The sequence below is a fragment of the Herpailurus yagouaroundi genome, unplaced genomic scaffold, assembly GCF_014898765.1.
Source record: "Herpailurus yagouaroundi ecotype Mexico unplaced genomic scaffold, PumYag 141, whole genome shotgun sequence".
Lineage (NCBI taxonomy): Eukaryota > Metazoa > Chordata > Mammalia > Carnivora > Felidae > Herpailurus > Herpailurus yagouaroundi.
In genome coordinates this window covers 47,450,300-47,474,644 of record NW_024412396.1, presented here as the reverse complement: position 1 = coordinate 47,474,644, position 24,345 = coordinate 47,450,300, and the positions used below count along the sequence as shown (strand labels likewise).

Here is a 24,345-nt window from a genome sequence, read left to right as displayed (position 1 = left end):
CTCAGTTGGTTGAACATCCGACTTCAGCTCAGATCATGGATTTGCTGTCCGTGAGTTCAAGCCCTGCGTCAGGCTCTGTGCTGACAGCTTGGATCCTGGAGCCTGTTTCAGATTCTGTGTTTCCCTCTCTCTCTCCCCTTCCCCCACTCATGCTCTGTCTCTCTCTTTGTCAAAAATAAATCAACAGTAAAAAAATTAAAAAAAAAAAGAGCAGGCCCTTTCGGTCTCCACCTCAGACACCAAAGATCGCCTTGAATGCCAGTGTCATCTATTAAGATTTTTTACATAAGGGAGGAGAAGAACATTTTTAGGGAGTCTATGGTATATAATAATTCTTGGAATCATGGCACATCGTTCTTTTGAAAACGTTATGCCATCTTCTGCATAATGTATGTATTCAACCTCAGAACAGCTTTTTTTTTTTTTTTTAATTGAAAAGATACATCCTTTTGAGGGAGGGAACAGTAAATATTGAGTAAGCATCTTCTTCCAGTATCTCTAATTTTTTAATGAGCTGTGTATTGGAAACCTTCCCATGGAAGGGTTTTTACTTGGGATAATGGAATGAAATTCTGTGGTGGTGGTAATGACTGTGGCCTAGAAGCAAACCAGTATAAATACAGCAATATGGCAGCCAACTCTTTTCTGGCATTTACTGCATGATTCCAATGTGCAAAGTGCTTGATGTGCAATTATCTCATTTAATCCTCACAGCAATTTTTGAAGTAGATTGTGTTGTTAACCCCATTTTACAGGTGAGAAAACTGAGGCCCAGGGAAGTTAAATTCTTTAAGGTTATTCTAAAATCAGCAAGTGGATGGGGCGCCTGGGTGGCTTGGTTGGTTAAGCGTCTGACTTCAGCTCAGGTCACAATCTTGTGGTCTGCAGCCCCGCGTCGGGCTCTGGGCTGATGGCTCAGAGCCTGGAGCCTGCTTCCGATTCTGTGTCTCCCTCTCTCTCTGCCCCTCCCCCGTTCATGCTCTGTCTCTCTCTGTCTCAAAAATAAATAAAAAACGTTAAAAAAAAAAAAAATCAGCAAGCGGAGGGGCTCCTGGGTGGCTTAGCCGGTTAAGCCTCCGACATCAGCTCAGGTCATGATTTCATGGTTTATGAGTTTGAGCCCCGTGTCGGGCTCTATGCTGACAGCTCGGAGCCTGCTTCAGATTCTCTGTCTCCCTCTCTCTCTTTCTGCCCCTTCCCCACTTGCTCACTCTCTCTTTCTCTCAAAAATAAATAAATCATTAAAAAATTAAAAAAAATTTTCAGTTAGAAAGAAAAAATCAGCAAGTGGTATGTAAGCAGATTGGTTGAATCCTTAACGGTAAAACTATTCCCGGAGAGAATGTAGCATTTAGATATTCACTCATTTAACAAATATATGTTGATTCCCTATTATGTATCAGACCCTGGGCTAGGGCTACAGTGGTGAACAACACAGAACAGACCCTGGCCAGCATGGTACCTTATGGTTGGGAAGTTCAGAACCAGGAAGAATGGAAAAATGTTAAAAGAGATGATGAGTGGGGAATGGAGGAGGTTTTGAGCAAGTGAAGGGTTGAGTGAAATTGCCCATGATCTAATCTAAGTAGAGGTGGACCTAGCTCTCTTGTCTTCTTTCTGGCCTGGCGCTTTTATTGCTAAGTCCCAGAGCCTTTGTTGGAGCTTATGTCTGTTTTATAGCTGGCCAAATACGGGTATGCCGTGCCACTTAAGAGGGGGGCTGTGTATGCCATCTGGAAGTTCCTTGAAAGATCCTTTTAGGGGTGATGTGGGTCTTGAGGATGACTCGGTATTTCCTGTCTGTCCTCAGAATTCAGCTTTGTTTTGGAAAGCTTTTTGTTCAGATATAGAAGGATAGCTGAACAGTGAGTTGGGTGGAGGTCAAAGAAACCAACTGATCATGGAGCTAAAAATGACCCTCTTTAAAGAATTCACTTTGTGGATCATTTCTGCATACAAACATTCTCTTTCTTGCTGGAGTAGGAGGGGAGCTGCAGGCAGAGTCCGGGAGGCTGTGTGTCAGAAGTACTTCTGGTAGTTCTAAGACAAGGGGGGAGAATTCCTGACCTCTCAAGTAATGGAATGCTTTGGGGACACTGGAGTGGAAGAAAGTGATCTTTGCCCTTACCAAATGTGCTCAGTGTGTTTGTGAGGCCAATCTCATGACTTCAGTGGTCTTAAGAAAACATTTGATTGAGAAACAATTGAGTTTTTTATGAAACCCTATGGACACATACATGGATAAACACAAAGTTACACACTCCTTTTAGAATACAATGAAAGGAAACTTTCTAGACTTGCAAGGTTGGGAGAGACAGGTTTACTAGAATTTTCTGGCATAGGAGTTTATTACTGGAATGGAACATCCTTGTCATTTGGATTGTAAAAATAGATCAGCTGCTGGTCTGTTTGACATTGTTTAGGTAAAATCTTATGTGAAAATTAGATCATTGACTTAAATCACGACCTGGAGGCTCTTTTCAACATGATGAAAGTGGCTCTGGATTTTTCTAGGAAGAGTTCCCTCGCCTTCCACTTCTCCTTTACCTCCCCAGGAGAAGGAAGATGTTACCCAAGTTGTATACCTGTGCTGTATATCTAACGTCATCAGGTTAGTGCCAGGCACTAGATGAAGCTTGATAATGTATGTTGTTCTCATTTGTTGAAAAAAGTTCTGGTTTCCTTTTGGGATAGCGGTCTCAGTTCTGGTAAGAGTGACAATCTGGTTTGGTTTCTTTGGGTTCTGTCTCTTCCTCTGAACCCAGCTAAAAATGGAATGAAAAGTAAGATAAATCAGAGACCAACACGTAGAAGTAATTAGTAGGAAGTTCCCTTTGGCAGGAACTATGGACCGAGGCTAGTTTTAGAATCTCAGCGGGGAGGCATAAAATCATCTTTGTTGGTTCAGGGGTGGGATCTGTCGTAAGCATTGGGTTGTGAGGGGTTGGTAGGCGCAACCAGCCTTCTCTTAGCTCTTTCTGTGACTCTGGGGAGGGAGCTGGGTTTTGCTCTCAGCCACAGGGGACACCTTTATAAAAATTTAAAGGACTGTATGATTTTAGTTGGCACAGATTTCTTTTTTTCTTTTTTCTTTTTTTTCCTTTTTTTCTCTTAAGGCCAGAACTGAAAGGACCTCAGTGCTTAGCTACTTTCCTCTAGAGTTTTTTTCTGATGCCTTTGGGATTTCACTTCTGTGCTCTGTTGAACTTTCCTCCTTCCAGGCTCTTTCAGTTCCTTCTCTATCTCTTGCTTTTCCCTTTGCAGGGGACAAAGCTGTTTTCCCTCAGAACAAAGCTTATGTGGTTATTCTTTCTAGAATGATTCTCTAAGGGCTAAGCAGAAATTTCTTGACGGAGATTGTCATCATTCTCACTGTCTGCTTGGGACAGAGGGTGACTGCTGGACACTTTTCACTATCATAAACTGCTCTAAATTCTAAACTGGAACAGTGGAGATCACTGAGTTATTGTTATGTTTCATTTTAGAAACTCTGTTTGGAACCCTATACAGAGCGAAAAGCTTTGTGAGTGAGAGAGAGGTATACTCTTTGGTTTCTTAAGAACTGATGATGTTAGATAATCACTTTACTAAAAGTAAATACTAAGAGCCAGTATTACTAATATGTTGTTTTGATGAGAGGGAGAGGAAAGGAGTCAGGGAGCTTCTTCCTTCCTTCCTTCCTTCCTTCCTTCAAGATTTTATGTATTAAAATTTTTTTTTAATGTTTATTATTTATTTTTGAAAGAGAGACAGAGCACAAGTAGGGGAGGAGCAGAGAGAGAGGGAGACACAGAATCCAAAGCAGGCTCCAGGCTCTGAGCTGTCAGCACAGAGCCCGACGCGGGGCTCGAACCCACAAACCAGGAGATCATGACCGGAGCCGAAGTCAGAAGCTTCACCGACTGAGTCACCCAGGCCCCCCTGTTTATTTATTTTTAAAGTAATCTCTACACCAGTGTGAGGCTGGAACCTACAACCATGAGATTGAGAGTCCATGAGATTGAGAGTCTCATTCTCTACTACTGACTGAGCCAGGCAGGGGCCCGGAGATGTTTCATTTTTACATAGACTCCGTTTAGATCTCACCACATTGCTGATTTAGTCTCTGAATGAACAACTGGGCAACAAGCTAGTGCAAGCCCAGTTGCCACTGCTGTGTCCCTGGATGTTTTCACAATGAACTGGTCTTGAAATAATCATGGGTAATATTTATCGAGTGCTTACCGTGTGCCAGGCAATGTGCTGCGCCCTTTACCTGCTTTATCTCCCTTAGCCCTCTCAGTATCCCTGGTGGGTATGGAGTGTTGGTATCTCCCTTCCCTGAGGCCGTGGTAGCGAAGTAGCTTTTCCAAGGCCACTCGGCCGCAAAGCCAGGAGTGGAATTTGGGAGTTTCTGTCCAAGAGCTCGGGGGAAGAGCAGAAGGCAGAAGTTGGGGAGGGGAAGCTTTGGTGCAGTGCTCTTGCTGTTGTGTAAGGGCCGAGGAGCATTGCAGACATGTGGAGCTGGGTGGGGTGGCCGGCTCTGGCATGGCTCGCTGGGAGGCAGGCCGCTTCTTTCACTCCAGGAGTAGAGCAGAGTGGGGTCATTGATTGCAAACTGGCAGAACGAGTAGAGCAAGCGCCTTGTTGCCTTCTGGCCCCTTCCTTCCGTCATGAAAGGGAATCTTCTTATCTTTTCTTTACCATTTCCCCCCCTGACTGAAAATCAGTCTTGCTGCTGTCTAGGCTGTTCTCTCCTTTCTAGCTCAGGGGAAACCGGCCACAGATTAGGATGATATGAGTAGTAGAACAGGGAGCGAAATAACATGGACGGCGGAAGAAGGAAAAATGAACTATGGTTTCAGTTTACGAGGCATTTTCTCAATTTACCTATTTATTTGACTAGCAACCACTACCCAGTCTGGGAGGGCAAAGATGACTATGTCCTCCCTTTATATGTGGAAAAAAAACAACAACCCCACAATCAGTCCATGTTAAATGATTATCCAAGGCTTGTCAGTAGAGAAACCAGCCTAGGGCTTTGAGCTCCTGGAATTCTTTGCATTGAACTCAGATGCATAGGCCCAACACAGGAACGTGTGTGTTTAACATTCCCCAGGACACTGGGTGTCAAAATCATACCCCCTCGTGCTGACAGGGAGTGCTTTATTTTCATCCCAAATGTGTTGTTTGTTTATATATATTATGTATATCACTTGGTGGCTACTAACATAAATCCTGAGGCACTTAATTGTGTACTTAAAGGCTCCCACATGCCCCCTTTTCAGGTGCCCACCGTATGTATCGCAGAGAACCATTGCTCTGTGGGCTAACAGAGTCACAACAGAGTAGACTTTCCGGGGAGGAAATCCCTAGGCCTAGTCTTCTTCCCCAGGACTGTTTGGAAGGTGCTGGCTCTCGAGCCAACCACTCCGACCTTACCTGACTCTTTGCCAGTAGAGCTTTATGGAGCTTTTGTTGTCTCTTTCTCTTGTGGCTGACCTAGCAGTTTGGAACCAGTGAGTGACCCCAGTCCCAAACGGGCTGTTCCATGTAACTTTTTGTTCCTCCCAGTTGTCTGGGAGGTCAGTGAGCCCATCACCAGGTGTATCGAATGCTGCTGTGTGTTAAGCCCTATGGAGGATATAGGGTGGAGAAAAGTGATTAAGGTACCTAGCAACATGCATGACATTCATTCATTCATTTATTCATTCAGTAGCTAGATATTGAGCCTATGTTCCAGGTTGTATCCCAAACACTAGGGATGAAAACATAGGATAGATATGGTTCTGCCCTCACGGATCTAGTTAAGGGCACTGTCATTGCAGTAGGCATTCAGTAAATTATTAGCATTGCCATTAACGTTAAGGCTATTAATAACGTAACAATAGTGATGTTATTAATAGGATCATGAGTAGTTTACTATCTTGATGAGGTTATGGGAAATGAGGGCTCATATTATCACACCCATGGCCTGAATATATTTCTCTAATTGCTCTTTGTCAAACCAGCAGACTCTTAAGAATCAGGAAAGTGTGTTTTCTCTTATGGCTAAAGGATACTGGGTGTAAAAGTTTATCACTCCTTGCTGGAGCAGAACATGGCTTATTTAGATTAGGAATTTTGGCACTGGGATTCTGTATTCTGAGAGTAGGAATCCCATCTTTCTGGGGGTCCAGTCTGGGATCTCACTGGCACTGGGTCTCTTCTCTCCTGCCCTGACTTTTTTTTTTTTTTTAACGTTTATTTATTTTTGAGAGACAGAGACAGAGCATTGAGCAGGAGAGAGAGAGGGAGACACAGAATCTGAAGCAGGCTCCAGGCTCTGAGCTGTCAGCCCAGAACCTGACGTGGGGCTTGAACCCACGAACTGTGAGATCATGACCTGAGCTGAAGTTGGACACTTAACCGACTGAGCCACCCAGGTGCCCCTCTCCTGTTCTGACTTCTTAAAGAATTACAATGTTCTTTAAACTGTGAACAGAGGAATTATGGGATGGGTGAATTTTAACCAACACTTAAAAAAAAAAAAACAGCTTTACTGAGATGTAGTTCATATGACCGTATATTTTACTCTTTTATTTATTAAAAAAAATTTTTTTAACATTTATTTGTTTCTGAGAGACAGAGCACAAGTGGGGGAGGGGCAGAGAGAGAGGGAGACACAGAATCCGAAGCAGGCTCCAGGCTCCGAGCTGTCAGCATGGAGCCTGATGCGGGGCTTGAGCCCACGAACTGTGAGATCATGACCTGAGCCGAAGTCGACGCTTTAACTGACTGAGCCACCCAGGCGCCCCTATTTTACCCTTTTAAAGTATATAGTTCAGTGTTTAGTGCATTTATAAAGTTGTGCAATCCTTAACACTAATTCCAGAACATTTTTATCACTCAAATAGAAACCCCTATACCCATTATCAGTCATTCCCTAGTCCTTCCTTACCCCAGCCATTGGCAACCAGTAATATGCTTTCTGTTATTATGAATCTGCCCATCATGGATATTTCATATGAACGGAATCATAGAATATGTAGTATTTTTGTGTCTGGCTTCTTTCACTTAGCAGGATGTTTTCAAGGTTCGACCATGTTGTAGCATGCGTCAGTACTTCATTCCTTTTCATGGTTGAATAATAATACTCCATCTTATGGATACACACCACATTTTGTTTATCCATTCATCGGTTGATGGACACGAGCATTGTTTCCACCTTTTGGCTCTTAGGAATCTTGCTGCTGCCACGAACATCCAATGTTCAGGTTGGTGTGGACATATGTTTTCGGTTCTCTTGGATACATACCCAGGAGTGGAATTACTGATATGTATGGTAACTCCGTGTTTGACTTTTTGAGAAACTGCCATGCTGTTTTCCAGAGTGGCTGTGCCATTTTACATTCTTACCAGCAGTGAGTGCATAAGCAGTGCAGTTCCTCCATATTCCCACCAGTGTTGTCGTTGTGTTTTTTTTAAAGTACTCTCAACCCCCAACATGGGGCTTGAGCTCACGACCCCGAGATTGAGTTGCATATGCTCACCGACTGAGCCAGCCAGGCACCCCTAATAAGTACGTGAAGATTTGTGTTATTCATTTGTTTGTTTGTTTATTTTTTAACCTTTTTTTTTTAGTGTTTATGTTTTGAGAGAGAGACAGAGAGACAGAGCACAAGCCGGGGAGGGCCAGAGAGAGAGGGAGACAATCCAAAGCAGGCTCCAGGCTCTGTGTTGACAGCTCAGCCAGGGCTCGAACCCACAGACTGAGATCATGACCTGAGCTGAAGTCAGATGCTTAACCCACTAAGCCACCCAGGCGCCCCTGTGTTGTTATTTTTTTTAAAGCTCACTTATTTATTTTGAGAGCGAAAGTGCGAGTGGAGGAGGAGCAGAGAGAGGGAGAGCTCAGAGCCAGACGCGGGGCTTGATCCCACAAACCGTTAAGATCATGATCTGAGCCAAAACCAGGAGTCAGACAATTAACTGAACCACCCATGCACCCCAGGAGTTCTTTAAATATTCTGGAATACTCGTCCTTTATTAGAGAAATGATTTGCAAATACTTTTTCCCATTCTTTGGGCTCTCTTTTCACTGTCTTGATGGTATCCTTGCAGAATACAGATTTTAGATGTCATATCTAAGAAACCAGTGCCTAATCCAGGGTCACAAAGATTTGCTCCTATGTCTTCTGAGAGTTTTATAGTTGTAGCTTTTTCACGAGCTACACAATTAAATTGTACTGCCTGAGGGTTTGAAAGTTCTTAGCTGTTTTCTGCGGGTTAGGCTGGGTGGGAGGCTGTCATCCTGGGGCTTTTTTTTCCTTGCCACCTGGACAGTCCGTTCAAGGACCTTGACTTTGAGAAGCAGTTGTTCTTGCAGGTTTTCTAACTAGTATGCATTTTATATTCCTTTATTTTATTTTTTTTTTTGAAGGTAACGAATGAAGAAGACTTTATTAGGAAATTGGACTGCAAACCTGATCAGCATCTGAAGGTGGTTTCTATTTTTGGAAATACTGGTGATGGAAAGTCTCATACTCTCAACCATACTTTCTTTTATGGTCGCGAAGTCTTCAAAACGTCCCCTGCCCAGGAGTCCTGCACCGTGGGCGTGTGGGCAGCCTATGACCCAGTCCACAAAGTAGCAGTGATAGACACAGAAGGGCTCTTGGGGGCTACGGTGAATCTCAGCCAGAGAACACGACTGCTGCTTAAGGTCCTGGCCATCTCAGACCTCGTCATCTATCGAACTCACGCAGACCGGCTGCATAATGACCTCTTCAAGTTCCTTGGGGATGCCTCTGAAGCTTATCTCAAACACTTCACCAAGGAGCTCAAGGCTACCACTGCCCGCTGTGGCCTGGATGTCCCCTTGTCCACCCTGGGCCCTGCTGTTATCATTTTCCATGAGACTGTGCACACTCAGCTGCTGGGCTCTGGTAAGTGGACAGGGTACCGTGTCACAGATCGACCTTTCTGGGCACGTGGAGGCAGCCGCTGGGCTGCAGTAGTAACTTGGTGGTGGTGGATTGCCCAGTAAAATTTCTGCCTGGGGCAAGACATGAAGGAGTGTTTGAAGAAGGATGGAGTGAGCAACCATGTCAAAATCTGCTTATGGTCAGGATGAGGACTGAGGATTACGGAGGTCCTTGGTGATCTGGATAAGACCTGTTTCCCAGGGATGGTGGGCATGAAAGCCTGATCAGGGTAGGATCAAGAGAGAATAGGAGGAGAGGCATTAAGTTTGTGCATATATTCCACTCTTTCAAATAGTTCAGTTACAAAGGGAAGCACATAAACGAAATGATAGCTGGAGGCTGACATGGGATTTCAGGAGATTTTCCCGTTTTTAAATTGAAGCTGTGAGGTATTGCAGAGATTTGTGTACTGGTGGGAATGCTTCACTAGGAAGGGAATAATGCAGATGGAAGAGAGCAGGACAATTGGAGTGAGGCCCACGTGGGTGGGTTGGCCCTAGGAGCAAGGACAGGCCCTCTATGAGCACAGGAGGGAAGGTAGAGTGTATGGACACGATTGCCGGTAATTGGTAGATGTGGGGTGTGTGTGGGAGTTGTCTTCCTGTTTCTATCTCCTTAGAGAAGTAGGAAGTAAAATGATCGGAGGGAGGATGGGGGAGCAGGTGCAGCGACAGTAATTGGACACAGGTGGGGGCAGTAGTGTGGGCTCCTAACACAGTTGTATCATTTTCCTGCTCCTTCAGTCAGCAGAGTTTCTTAAAAAAATTTTTTTTTTAATGTTTATTTATTTTTGAGACAGAGAGAGGTAACGCAAGCGAGGGAAGGCGGGGCAGAGAGAGAGGGAGACACAGAATCCGAAACAGGCTCCAGGCTCTGAGCTGTCGGCACAGAGCCCGATGCGGGGCTTGAACCCACGAACAGTGAGATCATGACCTGAGCCGCAGTCAGATGCTCAACTGACTGAGCCACCCAGGCGCCCCAAGTCAACAGAGTTTCTTAAGTGCACAATGCCACGTGCTGAGTGCTGATGCGCAGAGCTGAAAAAAAGCGGGTCTTGCCCTTGAGTAGCTCACAGTTCGGTTGGGGAGACCACATGTGGTCTCTTCTGTAGTGGATGTAGGTCCTGGAGCTGTGGTAGTACAGAAAAGGGACTTTTTTTTTTTTTTTAACGTTTATTTATTTTTGAGACAGAGAGAGACAGAGCATGAATGGAGGAGGGTCAGAGAGAGAGGGAGACACAGAATCTGAAACAGGCTCCAGGCTCCGAGCCATCAGCACAGAGCCTGACGCGGGGCTTGAACTCACGAACCGCGAGATCATGACCTGAGCCGAAGTCGAACACTTAACCAACTGAGCCACCCAGGTGCCCCGACTTTTTTTTTTTTTTTAATATTTACTTTTGAGAGAGCGAGAGAGTGTGAATGGAGCAGGGGAGGGAGAGAGGGAGACACAGAATCTGAAGCAGGCTCCAGGTTTTGAGCTGTCAGCACAGAGCCCCATGTGGGGGCTCGAACCCATGAATCGTGAGATCACGACCTGAGCTGAAGTCAGGTGCTTAAGTGACTGAGCCACCCAGGCACCCCCAGAAGAGGGAGGATCTTTATAGATCTTAAGGGGATCTAGGAGAGGGGAGGTGATGTTTGAACTCTGGACAGGTGGCTTGGTAGGGCAGTGGGGGAAGGACGCTCTGGAAAGCCCAAACCCCTGGTGGTTTGAAGGAGCAGATTGTGTCTAGGAAACTGCGTGTGGTTCTCTAATAGCTTCCTAAGTTCCGTTCTAGCCCCTCAGTGCACCTTCCACACAGCATCCAGGGAGATCTTTTCAAGGGCTTTATCGATAATTTAGATCGTGTCGTACTCCTGCTTACAAGCTGTCGGTGGCTTTCACTACACACTAGTTACGGTGTCCTTACTGTTAAGTCCTGTCTGTGTCTCTGAACTCCTTCTCTGGTTATGTCCTTCATCCCCTTCCGCTGCCCGCTGCCTGCCCCCGTGCACATGATGTATATGCACACTCCCTTTAGCAGACGTGCCAGCCTTTTCTGTGTTACCACCTTTGCATATGCTGCTCTGTCTGCCTGGAACACTGTTCCCTCAGCAGGCCATACTTCAGATTCAACTCAGCTCTCACTGGCTTGGAGCCCTGGCTCATGTCCCCTGTAAAGTGGTCCTTCTTCCTGCACCCTCACGGTTACGCTCTGTTCATTTGCATCGGGGCACCTATCACTATCTGAAATCATCCTGTGTGCTTCCTTGCTTGTTTTTGTTTCTTTCCCATTAGAGTGGAAACTCTATGAAGTCAGGAAACTTGCCTGTCTTGTAATCTCTAAAGAGCCTGGATGGGTGCTTGACACATGGTTGCCTCTCATTAGATGTTTGCTGGATAAGTAAATGAAGCGGCTCGTTGTATCTGAAGCACAGATTGTACAGGAGGAAATGGTGGAGCTGCTCGGGGGCCGGATCACAGAGGCCTTGACTCAGTTCTCAAGTATGACAGGAACCTCTGAAGGATTTTAAGCAGGGAGTTACATGATCAGATCTATATTTTCAAAAGATCCCACGGCTGCCCATTGCAGGATGAACTAGAGAGGCATGCCTGGAGGCAGGGAGACCAGCCAGGACGTTACCACGGTACTGGATGAGAAGTGATGGGGGCCGAGCCAGGGCAGTGGCATGCATAAGAGGGAGGTGGAGAGACTGGGGCCGAATGAAGGATGTGGGTCTAGCAGGAAGATGAGAAATCTAAATGTTCCAGCAGAGGCTCCTTAGCAAGTGACTCTGAGGTAAGAAGACTGGAAATGCTGACTTTCAGATGCCTCCTGTGATTTGCATTTTTATGCCACTTTGGATTTTTACAAATTTGGTAAGGGGAAGGTTTAATTTTTAGCTCAGGATTTTGAAATAATGAGCCCTTCATGGATAAAAAAAATCTTGTTTCTTTGTACCATCTACCGCTAGGTGGTTTTATTTTTTTTACTTTTATTTTCTTAAATTTTATTTATTTGAGAGAGAGAGTGAGAACAAGTGCAGGGCAGGGGCAGAGAGAGAGAGAGACAGAGAGAGAGAGAGAGAATGAATCCCAAGCAGGCTTCATGCTGTCACCATGGAGATCGATGCAGGGCTCAATCCCACGACCCTGGGATCCTGACCTGAGCTAAAATCAAGAGTTGGATGCTCAACTGACTGAGCCACCCAGGTGCCCCTAGCTATTTATCTTAAATGTTCATTGGTAGATAACTGGTTAAATATGCCTATAGAATGGAATGTAGCTATTAAAAAGAATAAAGAACTTCTCAGAGTGTGTCATGAAAAGGACAGATACTTACAGTATGTTATTAAGTGATACAAGCAAGTTGCATATATGTGTTGGTAAGTGTGTAGGAAACAAAAAGGCCTGAAAGGGTAAACACTGAACTATAACCACCTCTGGGAAGTAGGAGAGAGCGAGGAAATCTATTTCTTTCCTCCATGCTTTGACATGTTTGGATTTTTTTACAATGAGCAGATTAAAAAGAAAAAGACTTTCCTTTGAAGTATAATGTACATACAGAAAAGTGCACATCAAAAGTATATAACACGATGAGTTTCACAGTCTGGATGTACCTGTGAAAGTACCAGACCATGACATGCCAGCACCCACTTCATGGGGAAGCCCTGCTCGTGCTCCCTTCTAGGCAAGGCTAACCTGAAGTCTAACAGCGTAAATGAGTTCTGCCTGTAGGTGTACTTTATATAGACTCAGACTATATACTACTTTTATAGTGAAAGACAGATTTTCTTTTTAAAAGAAGGGTCATTGTTTATGTACCTGTTTCCTTATCCAGATCACCCCTCCGAGGTGCCAGAAAAGCTCATCCAGGACCGGTTCCGGAAGCTGGGCCGCTTCCCTGAAGCCTTCAGTTCCATTCACTACAAGGGAACGAGGACTTACAACCCTCCCACGGACTTCTCTGGGCTCCGGCGTGCTCTGGAGCAGCAGCTAGAGAACAACACTACCCGTTCTCCCCGGCACCCGGGGGTCATCTTCAAAGCCCTGAAGGTCAGTTGGCTCCTGCCCCAAGTGCCTCTCACTGGGTACCAGTGGGTGGCAAGAACACTCTGCTCCCATGTTGTTGTTGGGGATTGGAAACTGGGGCTGGAAGGACAGGTTGTAAGGAAAGGAAGTGCATGAGTGGAGTTCACAAGTGTTGAGTGAGCTCATCTTGCCGGGGGCATGAGTACAGAGGAATCTTGGGTGATAATTAAAAAGTGATGGGTCCCCGTGTCAGAAAAACCCGGTATTCAGAGGATAGAAAAAGCGTTCATTTCTGCGTGGTGTGGCCCAGCCCTGGTGAGTTGACCTTGTACTGAGGCTCAGTTATCTGAACAGGATTCACCTTTTTTTTTTTTTTTTAAGCCTGTATTAAATTTATTTAAGATGGCAACTTTTGTTATCACCATAAATGGAAAACCACTGTCACAGGTAGAAGTTTCCCAAGATGAAAAATGAACACAGAAACACTATAACACTAATTGCTGTTTATTGTATATTAGCATTCAGAGGAATGTGTATAAATTAGTTCATTTAATCCTTACGCCAAGGGCGCCTGGCTGGCTCAGTTGGTAGAGTGTGTGACACTTGATCTCGGGGTTGTGGGCTTGAGCCCCATGTTGGGTGTAGAGATTACTTAAAATCTTGGAGCACCTGGGTGGCTCATTTGGTTGAGTAATTCTTGGTTTAGGCTAAGGTCAGGATCTCACAGTTTTGGGGGTTTGAGCCTTGCATGGGGCTCTGTGCTGGCAGCTTGGAACTTGCTTAGGATTATCTCTCTCTTTCTCTCTCTGCCCCTCCTCCACGCATGCTGTTTCTGTCTTTATCAAATAAAAAGTTACAAAAAAAAAAATCTTTATAAAGAAAAAGTCCTGAGCGGCCTGGGTGGCGCAGTCGGTTAAGCGTCCGACTTCAGCCAGGTCACGATCTCGCGGTCCGTGAGTTCGAGCCCCGCGTCGGGCTCTGGGCTGATGGCTCAGAGCCTGGAGCCTGCTTCAGATTCTGTGTCTCCCTCTCCCTCTCCCCCTCCCCCGCTCATGCTCTGTCTCTCTGTATCCTCTCTCTCTCTCTCAAAAATAAACATAAAAAAATTAAAAAAAAAAAAATCCTTACATCACCACCCTGTATGAAGTACAGTTACCATCCTCATTTTACAGATGAGGAAACTGAGGCACAGAGGTGAAGTAATCGGTTACACAGTTAGTAAGTAGCAGCAGGTATACACCCTGGCTGGTTTACTCCAGAACCCCCTATAACCAGTAAGATTCTCCTGCTTCTCAACAAATATAACAATATATTATTTTCTCTCTAGAGACTGTTGTTCATGGAAGGAGACTGGGACTTGTTTTTTCTTTATTTAAAAGGAGTATTAAAAGGGGTATTAGGTTCAAGAGATGATAAAGATAATGTTGTTACCTAAGTGAGACTTTCTCTTTAACAGAATTCTGAAATTTTGAAATTTTGAAAATGAGTTTATTTATTTATATGCTTTTAAAGTTTATTCATTTAACTTATATATATATATAGAGAGAGAGAGAGAGAGAGAGAAAGAGAGAGAGAGGGAGAGAAAGAGAGTGCACAAGAAGGGGGAGGGGCAGAGAGGAGGGGGAGAGAGGGAGAATCCCAATGTGGGGCTTGATGTAGTGAACTGTGAGATCCTGACCTGTGCTGAAATCAAGACTTGGACACTTAACCAGCTGAGCCACCCAGGCACCCCAAAATTTCTCTATTATAAAAAATACCACAACTGTATATCATGAAAGCTCTTCCTATATTTGGAATTATTCTAGGTTATATTCTCTTGAAGTAGATTGCATCAAAAGCGTGTGTGTATGTATATATCTATGCATCTATCATTGCATTTGTGCTGTTTCGCATAGTTGGACATGGAATTCTATTTAAGTATTTTTACTTATTTGGTGTCTTTTTTTCTGTTTTTCTGTTTTTAGCATTGCAGGGATTTTGTTCCAACACAACCTCTTATTTATTTTACCATTCTTGATAATTCATCAAGTGGATCCCTGTGAATGCTGCTTCCTTTTTGCAGTGTGCTCTTGGCCCTGTGCTAACCGCTGTGTTACCAGGCCTTCAGGCTTAGGACAGAGGAGCAGGAAGGGAGCAGGGCGTTTGGGGCAGTGCTGCGGGTGTGGGATCTGGAGAGAGGCTGGGGATTGTTGACAAGATTGGAGCTCGGGTCGTGAGGACACCCCTTTGGACTAGGGGATAGAGACTGGGGCCGGGAGGGATAGGAAGGAAGGGATAGGAGAAAGGGGTTTGGCATAAGATGAGGTAGGCTCTGTGCACACTGGAACAAACATCAGACATATGCGGATTTGCCCAACCCATTGAGGTTTTTAATTTTGTTTTTGTTTAAGTTTATTTATTTATTTTGAGATAGAGTGCAAGTGGGGAGGGGCAGAGAGAGAGGGAGGCAGAGAATCCCAAGCGGGCTCTGCACTGTCAGTGCAGAGTCGATGTGGGGCTTGAACCCACAAACCGTGAGATCGTGACCTGAGCTGAAGTCTGACGCTTAACCGACTGAGCCACCCAAGAGCCCCCTCCACTGAGTTTTTAAAAGGTTCGTATTGGGGTACAACGTAGACAATTAGTGAATATGGGTAAATTGTATATGAGCGTTTCTTGTACTATTCTTTAAACTTTTCTACAAGTTTGAAATTGTATCAAAATGAAGAGTTATCCTTTAGGGGCGCCTGGGTGGCTCAGTTGGTTGGGTGTCTGACTTCGGCTCAGGTCATGATCTCGCAGTCTGTGGATTCGAGCCCCATGTCGGGCTCTGTGCTGACAAGCTTGGAGCTTGGAGCCTGCTTCGGATTCTGGGTCTCCCTCTCTCTCTGACCCTTCCCAGCTCGTGCTATGTCTGTCTCTCTCTCAAAACAAACAAAACAACAACAACAAAAAACATTAAAAAATTTTTTTGAAAAGTTACCCTTTAAACAAACTTTGTAGTTTTTGCATCATGGTTGCTTTAGGCTGGATGTTTGTATCCTCCCAGAATTCATGTGTTGAAACCCTAATGCCTGATGTGATGGTATTGGAGGGCCTTTGAGAGGTGATTGAGTCATGAAGATCAAGCTCTCACAAATGAGATTAATTTCTTAGAATGAAGCCCCAAAGAGCTCCCTCGCCCCTTCCACCAAGCGAGGACGTGGTACAAAGGCACCATCTGTAAACCACAAAGCACGTCCTCACCAGAACCTGACTTTGCTGGTATTCTATCTTGAGCTTCCAGCCTCCAGATCTGTGAGAAATACGTTTCCATTGTTTAGAAGCTATCCGGTCTGTGGTATTTTGGGTTCTGGAGTCAGACAGACTTGTAGGAATATTCCAGTTCTGCCACTTACCATCCACTTACTTGGTCTTGGGAACTTTAGTTTATTTGTTCGTTGGTTCATTCATTCATTCAAAAAATAAAAGAGTGCATCTATGTGCCAGGTAAAGTTTGAGGTGCTGGAAATATGGTGGAGAACAAGATAGACAATAACGTTTGTCCTTAGAGGACTTCTTCAAACCTTTCTCCTCATCTTTAAAATAGGGATAACAAAAGAATGTTCCCAGGTGCCTGGGTGGCTCAGTCGGTTGAACGTCTGACTCTTGATTTTGGCACAGGTCATGATCTCATGGTTCATGGGATGGAGCCCTGCTTGGGATTCTCTCTTTCTCTCCCTCTGCCCCTACCCCACTCATGCTCACGTACTTTCTCTCAAATAAAATTAAAACTTAAGAGAAAGGGCGGGGTTGCCTGAGTGGCTCAGTCAGTTAAGTGTCCGATTCTTGATTTTGGCTCAGGTCATGATCTCACGGGTCGTGGGTTTGAGCCCCATGTCAGGCTCTGTGTTGACAGTATGGAGCCTCCTTGGGATTCTCCCTCTCTCTCTCCCTGCCTCTCCCCTGCTCTTGCTCTCTCTCTCAAAATAAATAAATAAAACTTAAAAAAAAAAAAAAAGAATGTTCCCACTGAAGTTGAGCTGAGGATTAAATGAGAGCAACAGTCTTGAAGAAACAAAGCACTTGGTATATAGTAAATGTTCAGTAAGTGTTCAGTGGTGTGGATGATTCAAAGGAAAAAACTATGAAAAATTATTGTATTTGAATAATTCATGAAATACATACTTCTAGTTAGAGTTGAGGTACTTAAATGTACTGGCTTATGTCCTTGAAGTGGCTCAAAGGTAGTCACAGTGGAAGATTCCACCGTCAAAAGAGGCAGAATCCATACCCTGTTATACAAAGAACTGTAAATCTGATCAGTATACATAAAAATTTTTTTTAAATTTTTAATGTTTATTTTAGAGAGAGAGAGAGCGAGCAAGCAGGGGAGGGCAGTGAGAGAGGGAGACACAGAACCCAAAGCAGGCTCCAGGCTCCAAGCTGTCTTCACAGAGCCTGACATGGGGCTCGAACTCATGAACCATGAGATCATGACCTAGCTTAACTGACTGAGCCACCCAGGCTCCTTGATTAGTGTACATTTTAATGACAAGGCCAATGGCTGGGTTCTAGAATTCCTTAGGTTTTCTCTAAGCTAACCCAGCTTAATGTCTAAATTAGACTGTCAAGCACACTGAGTGCTGTAAGCAGTAATTAGCGCTCAGGGATTTTTTACCCTCAGGAGATTTGGATGTCCTCCTCCAGGCCAGTTTGTTAGGCAATTTTGAAAAAAATAGTTACGCTCTATGCGTAGGAGTTGGTATGGTTCATGAAGTTTTCTGTAAATACACTGAGCCTGGTCAGCTGGAGTTGCGATGATTCTTGGTAACCAGGACCTGCGGAGTTTCACTTGGACCCTGTATTCTTTAGTCTCTGGAGTGGAGACTCAGGACATGCGGCTTCTCTCCACGGGCAGAAGTTATCTATTGAAGCATGCGTCTTTGACTCTCCCCGGGGAATTGTGGGGTTCTTGCAGCTTGCTGAAATCCTGGAAAAAATTGTTTTTGTCTTTTTTGGTTGTTGCTTTTTAAATTTCTTCTTTAGGTCAGAAGTTGTTACTTCTCTGATTATCATTCTGATGGAAAGCTACTGGTGAGGTTTGCATTAGGCAAATTGACCCAGTAGAGTTTTATTGCTGTTGAAATACACTAACTGAAATCTTCATAGTTCACAGCAGTATATAATAGAATGGCTGTCCTTCTCCATTTATTTTTTATTTTTTTAAGTTTATTTGTTTATTTTGAGAGGGGGGGAGGGGAAGAGAGAGAGGGAGAGTGAGAGAGTCCCAGTGTGGGGCCCGAACTCATGAACCACAAGATCATAACCTGAGCTGAAACCAAGAGTTCGATGCCTAACCCACTGAGCCACCCAGGCACCTCTCCATTTATTTTTTATTTGGCTTTATTTTGTTGTATTCATTTTTACAAGGAGCCTTGAATTCTTTTTGGAACAGATGCGTGGGGATGGGCATAAATAGATAAATTATCAATGCCAAAATAATTTGTTTGGCTTCCTGCTTCTCCCAGTTTTTTCTTTCTCTCTCTGGTATTCTTAGCTTTGTCCTATTCCTCGCTAACTCAGTAGAAACACTTCACGAAGTGGTATGTTCTAATATGACATATGTAATTTTTTTTTTCCTATGTAAATTTCTCTTTATTTAAAAAAAATTTTTTTTAATGCTTATTTTTGAGAGAGAGAGACAGAGTGCAAGCTGGGGAGGGGCAGAGAGAGAGGGAGACACAAAATTTGAAGCAGGCTCCAGGCTCTGAGCTGTCACCACAGAGCCTGACATGGGGCTCGAACTCACAAACCGTGAGATCGTGACCTGAGCCGAAGTCAGACGCTTAACTGACTGAGCGACCCCGGCGCCCCAATTTCTCTTTATTTTAGATAAGATGTACAGGAATATTGTCAGGAGAAAGTGTATAAAGTTTTGAGAACATGCAGACACAAATCACAAATGAGGGGATCAAAACTGGGATGCACAAATATAGAAATCTCAGCTCTCTAGGGATCAAAGAAACTCAAATGAAAACCCCAGCGGTATGAGGGCAAACACTGAAAAGTCTGGCAAGAAAATGTCCAAAAGGATGTGAAGCAGTGCAGACTCTTACTGACTTCCCATGGTGGTGGCGGGGGCGGGGGGCACCTGGACACCTGGGCGGCTCAGTCTGTTGAGCATTGGGACTCTTGATTTCCCCTCAGGTCATGATCCCAGGGTCGTGGGATCCAGCTTTGTGTTGGGCTTTGTGCTGAGCGGGGAGCCTGTTTAAGATTCCCTCTCTCTTTGTCTGCCCCTCTCCCACACACTCTCTCTCTAAACAAACAAACAAAACAAACAAAAACAAAACCTGCCAGTTGAAGTTAAAATTAGTACAACCATGGCTTCTGACTGGCTCAGTTGGTAGAATGTGCGACTCTTGATCTTGGGGTCATGAGATTGAGCCCCATTGAGCATAGAAGTTACTAAAAAAAAAAAAATTAATTAAAAATAAACAAAATTAGTACAACTGTTTTGAAATGCAATTTATAAATATCTAGTGTAGGTGAAGATATGAGTAATATATATTCTAGGTGTATCATCTCTAGGAATTTATCTTAAACTCTTCCACAGGAACATAGGAGACCTTTAGAGGGGATGTGAATAGCACATTCTTTTGTAATGGCAAAATAATATAAGCTAAGTATGAAAAAGTAGATAAATGGTGGTATGTGAGTCTTTGCTACTTATTTGTTTTAATTTTAGAGAGAGGGAAACAGAATCTCAAGCAGGCTGCATGCTCACTGTGCTTGGGGTTTGATCCCATGACCCTGGAATTATGACCTGAGCCAATATCAAGAGTTGGACACTCAAGTGAATGAGCCACCCTGGTGCCCCTCTTTGCTATTTATTTGTTTATTTTAAAGTTTATTTTGAGAGAGAGAGCGCTTGCAGTCGTGGGGGAGGGGGACAGGCAGAGAGAAAGGGAGAGAGAGAGAAACCCAAGCTGGCTCCATGATGTCAGCGCAGAGCCTGACGTGGGCTCAGTTCCATGACCCTAGGATCATGATCTGAGCTGAAATAAGAGTCAGACACTCAGTCAACTGAGCCACCCAGGTGCTCGTCTTTGCTATGTATGTACGTACGTATGTATGTATGAATGAATGAAAGAGAGCATAAGTGAATGAGGGGCAGAGAGTGAGAGAGAGAATCCCACGAGGGGTAGTCCCACAGGGGCAGAGAGAAAGAGAGAGAGAAGCATGCCTCACTTGAAGCAGGGCTCTGTGTTTTACCTGGAGTGGAGCTCGAACTCAGGAACTGTGAGATCATGACCCGAGCTGGAGTCAGCTGCTTAATGACTAAGCCACCCAGGTGCCCGCTACTTATTTAAACAGAGAATTGGGGTCAGAGTGTATGTATGTGCAGTTACATACTTTGCTTTGTTCATGAAACATTGAAGCCTAGTGTTTTCCCCCATGCCATTAAATGTTTTATGAAAACACGTCTTGAAAAAAAAAGCTGTCTGCTTTTCGTTTATACGGAGGACGGATCATTTTTACATTTAGTTAATTTTGCTTATTTTAGTAGTGGTTTTCGTCTTTTCCTTCTTCTATTTTCTGTATATTTAAAGGTATTGTTTACATTGTGCCTGTTTCCTTAGGGTAAATGACAACCCCTCTGCTATTACTGACTGATGTCACCGATTGTTCACTGTGGGCCACGTAGTGTATGCTCTGCACTGCGTGTAATAGATTCACTTAATCCTCATACCTGCTGTATGAGGTAGAGATGTGGAGGCATAAACCTAATTAATTTGCTTGAGATGACTCAGTCAGTGGTGGAGAATCTGAACCAGCTAGTCTGGCTACCAAGTCGGAGCCTTTAACCCAGTGGAATCTGGTCCTTCTCAGTAGTTACTCCACTCCTAAGAAGGTCAGAGAGTGTAGTCATCTTGAAAGGTTCCTGATGCACGTGCCAGTTGCCTTTAGAAAGGATAGTCCCATAAATTGTATTTTCATGTTCAAAAAGTCATTTATTAATTAAAAAAGCAATGTGTGTTCATGATATACAATTCAAATAGTACAGAAATGTGTAAGGTACGAGTTAAGGTCCCTCTCCACCCCCGTCATAACCATTACTAATACTTGTATATGCTTCTAGAGATTTTCAGTGCTACACAAGTATATCATGTATTTATTTTTCTCCCTTAAAGGGATCGTCTGTTTCCTGTTATCCTCCAGCTTGCTTTTTTTCACGGAATCTTGAATTATCTTTCTAAAATAGTACATAAAACATACCTCGTTCTTTTTTTTTTATACTGAACATTCTGCGTGTACTTTTTTTTAAATTTTTTAAAATATGAAATTTATTGTCACATTTTAAAATATGAAATTTATATGTCACATTTATTGTCACAGTGCTCATCCCAAAAGGTGCCCTCCTCAATACCCATCACCCACCCTCCCCTCCCTCCCACTGCCCATCAACCCTCAGTTTGTTCTCAGTTTTTAAGAGGTTGTTTTTTTAATGTTTGTTTATTTCCAAGAGACAGAGTGAGCATGAGTGGGGGAGGGGCAGAGAGAGGGAGAAGGAATCCTAAGCAGGCTCGGTGCTCAGCTTGGAGCCCAACAAGGGGCTGGATCCCATGACCGCGAGATCACGACCTGAGCTGAAATCAATCAAGAGTCGGCCACCGAGGCATGCCTGAAACATACCTCTTTCTTAATGCAATTAGTGTACTTTAAAAAAGTTACTAGCTGTATCTTACTTACGAGCTTCCACCTGGTTGATGTAGCGCTGTTGGATTCCCAGGGAGCCTAAGTGCCCCTTTCCATGTTCATTATGGAACAGGAAATGTGCTGAATGAGAAGGACGGACGAGTTTGCAGAATTTGTGTGAGAGAGAGGTCTACAGTGGTCCTCTGCTCTCGTGGCCTGCCCGCTGTTTCCTGATTCATCATGCTGACCTGATCATTCTTCCTGCCAGTCGGCCACTTTGTGGTCCAGGCTCCAGTCCCTCTTATCTAGCAGGGTTATTTCCCCCCTTCTTGACCAGGTTCCATGGTAGTAACAGCTCACACTCCTACCAGCAGAGCGTGCCCTCACTGAGCAGGTAAATCTGTTTAAAGAGCTATTCAGGTTTCTGTTGAATAAGGGAGTGAAATACTGAATTAACTTACCTGTATTTACAGTTCTGAATATGTGAGAGAACCGTCTTAAACCTTCTTTAGCCTCTGATCTTTAATTGTAGAAACTCTGACTTTCCAATTCTATCACATCAGGAGGTATCTATTTATAAAGTTATTACATTTGGGAGTTGGGTGGCATCAGTGATTTACGTAAGAGTCTCCATTTTGAATCAGAAAATTCACCGCTAGCCCTTGATGACTGGGACTAACCTTACAGGTTCAGTAGAAAGGGTCATACTGTTGCCAAGGCAACTAAAGTTCAAGATCATCTGGTCTCCAGGTAACCTTTTTTAGAGTTGTCTCAAATGCTCCCCCTAGCTTTCTCAGGAGAGGTCCTTCCCTGCCTTTCTCTAACAGCTTGGGGACCTCAGGAGGAGGAGAGCCCAAGAAAAGCTGGAATGATGTGAGGTTTGGAATCTTTGAAAGACGAAGTATATGAATTAGGTGGCAGGGTCCACACTGGAAAGAAAGGAGGATCCTTTCTCTTTACCCTTGTATCTAAAACACACTAACATTGGATTTGTTTTGAACAGCTCTGCTGTTATATTCCCATACTGTTGGTGGATGTCAGTCCTCCTGAAGTTTGTTAAGCTCCGATTCATTAGTAACTACCAGCTCTTCAGCGACTTGAGGGAAGTGAGAGGGGTGATGAGCGTCTGAAGTGATGAGGCTGGTTAACCTAGGAGTTCTTCTCTTTCTGATGTCACAAGAGGTTATGGCTGCCCTGGCCAGCATAAGCCAACAGTGACTTGGTCTAGGGCGGGCGGCGGTGGAGGTTCTGTGGGCATGCATACCACGGAATCAGGCTGCAGACTGTTTCACGCCTTGAGATGCTTGCTGCCATTTTTCTGAAGAACTTTCAGAGAAGTGAGCCAGGCCACTTGGGTTTGGAACAGAAAGAACCTTGTGCTGCCACTGTTCCTGGGCTGCAATTTTATATTTTCGGGGGAGTGGCATCCCCCCTGAATTCGGCCCAGCTGGTGAACTCGGGCTACATTTGATATTTTTCCTGAGGGAAACTAGTACTTAGGTTATCCTTTCAGTTACTTGTTTAAAAGAAAAAACTCTGGGGTAAAGATACTTTTTAAAAAAAAATATAATTTATTGGCAAATTGGTTTCCATACAACACCCAGTGCTCATCCCAACAAGCACCCTCCTCAATGCCCATCACCCACTTTTCCCTCTCTCCTGTCCCCCATCAACCCTCAGTTTGTTCTCAGTATTTAAGAGTCTCTTATGGTTTGCCTCCCTCCCTCTCTGTAACTTTTTTTGCCCCTTTCCCCTCCCCCATGGTCTTCTGTTAAATTTCTCAAGGTCCACATATGAGTGAAAACATATGGTACCTGTCTTTCTCTGCCTGACTTAAGATATTCTTTTTTGGTTTTCCCTATACCTCTTTAGTAGCTTCTATGTTCCTTAGTTTTTTTTTTTTTTTTTTTCCTTCCTATGTTACCCCATCAGATACACACACATCTTTTTGCAACTAAATATTCACCCACTGAGTTCAAGCCCCACATTGGCCATAGGGCCTACTAAAGAAAAAAAGAAATAGGGGTACCTGGGTCGCATAGTTGGTTAAGTGTTCAACTCTTGATTTTGGCTCAGGTCATGATCTCACGGTTTGTGAGATCGAGCCCCTTGTCGGGCTCGACGCTGACAGTGGAGCCTCCTTGGGATTCTCCCTCTTCGCTCCTCCCACACGTGTGTTCATTCTCTGTCTCTCTGTCTCTGTCTCTCAAAATAAACTGAAAAAAAAATTTAAAAAATAGGGATACCTGGGTGGCTCAGTCAGTCGAATGTCTGACTTAGGCGCAGGTCACGATCTCGCAGTTCATGGGTTCGGGCCCTGTGTTGGGCTCTCTGCTGTCAGTGTAGAGCCTGTTTCGGATGCTCGGTCTCCCTCTCTGTTTGCCCCTCCTCAGCTTGCTCTCTCTTTCAAAACAAAATAAACTAACTAACTAACTAACTAACTAACTAACTAACTAACTAACTAACTAACTAAGCGAGCTCCTCTCTGGCTCAGTCGGTGGAGCATGTGACTCTTGATCTCAGGGTCGTGAGTTCAGTCCCCACTTTGGGCATAGAGCTCGCTAACTAAATAAAATTCGCCAACAAATGGAAGCAACTGTGAAGACCAGTGAGCTGTCTTGGAAAGGAAGGAGGTTCTTGTATCCCCTGTGTGTTACCTGGATTAGGTAGGAGGGTATCCAAGGAAAAAAATAAGAAAATTATCCGCATAGGAAACAACACAAAG

General features: G+C 44.2%; 1 protein-coding gene across 2 annotated transcripts in view; it reads left to right on the top strand.

The window, feature by feature from the left end:
• ZFYVE1 (zinc finger FYVE-type containing 1) overlaps positions 1–24,345 on the top strand; it is a 52,691-nt gene that overhangs the window by 15,240 nt on the left and 13,106 nt on the right. The window contains exons 3-4 of one of the 2 annotated variants that reach the window (XM_040477600.1): positions 8,402–8,906; positions 12,769–12,983. In XM_040477600.1, the coding sequence (XP_040333534.1) occupies positions 8,402–8,906; positions 12,769–12,983 (720 nt within the window). Of the gene's footprint in view, positions 1–8,401; positions 8,907–12,768; positions 12,984–21,695; positions 22,499–24,345 lie in introns of those variants that run through there. The other variant, XM_040477601.1, reaches the window with a different exon arrangement.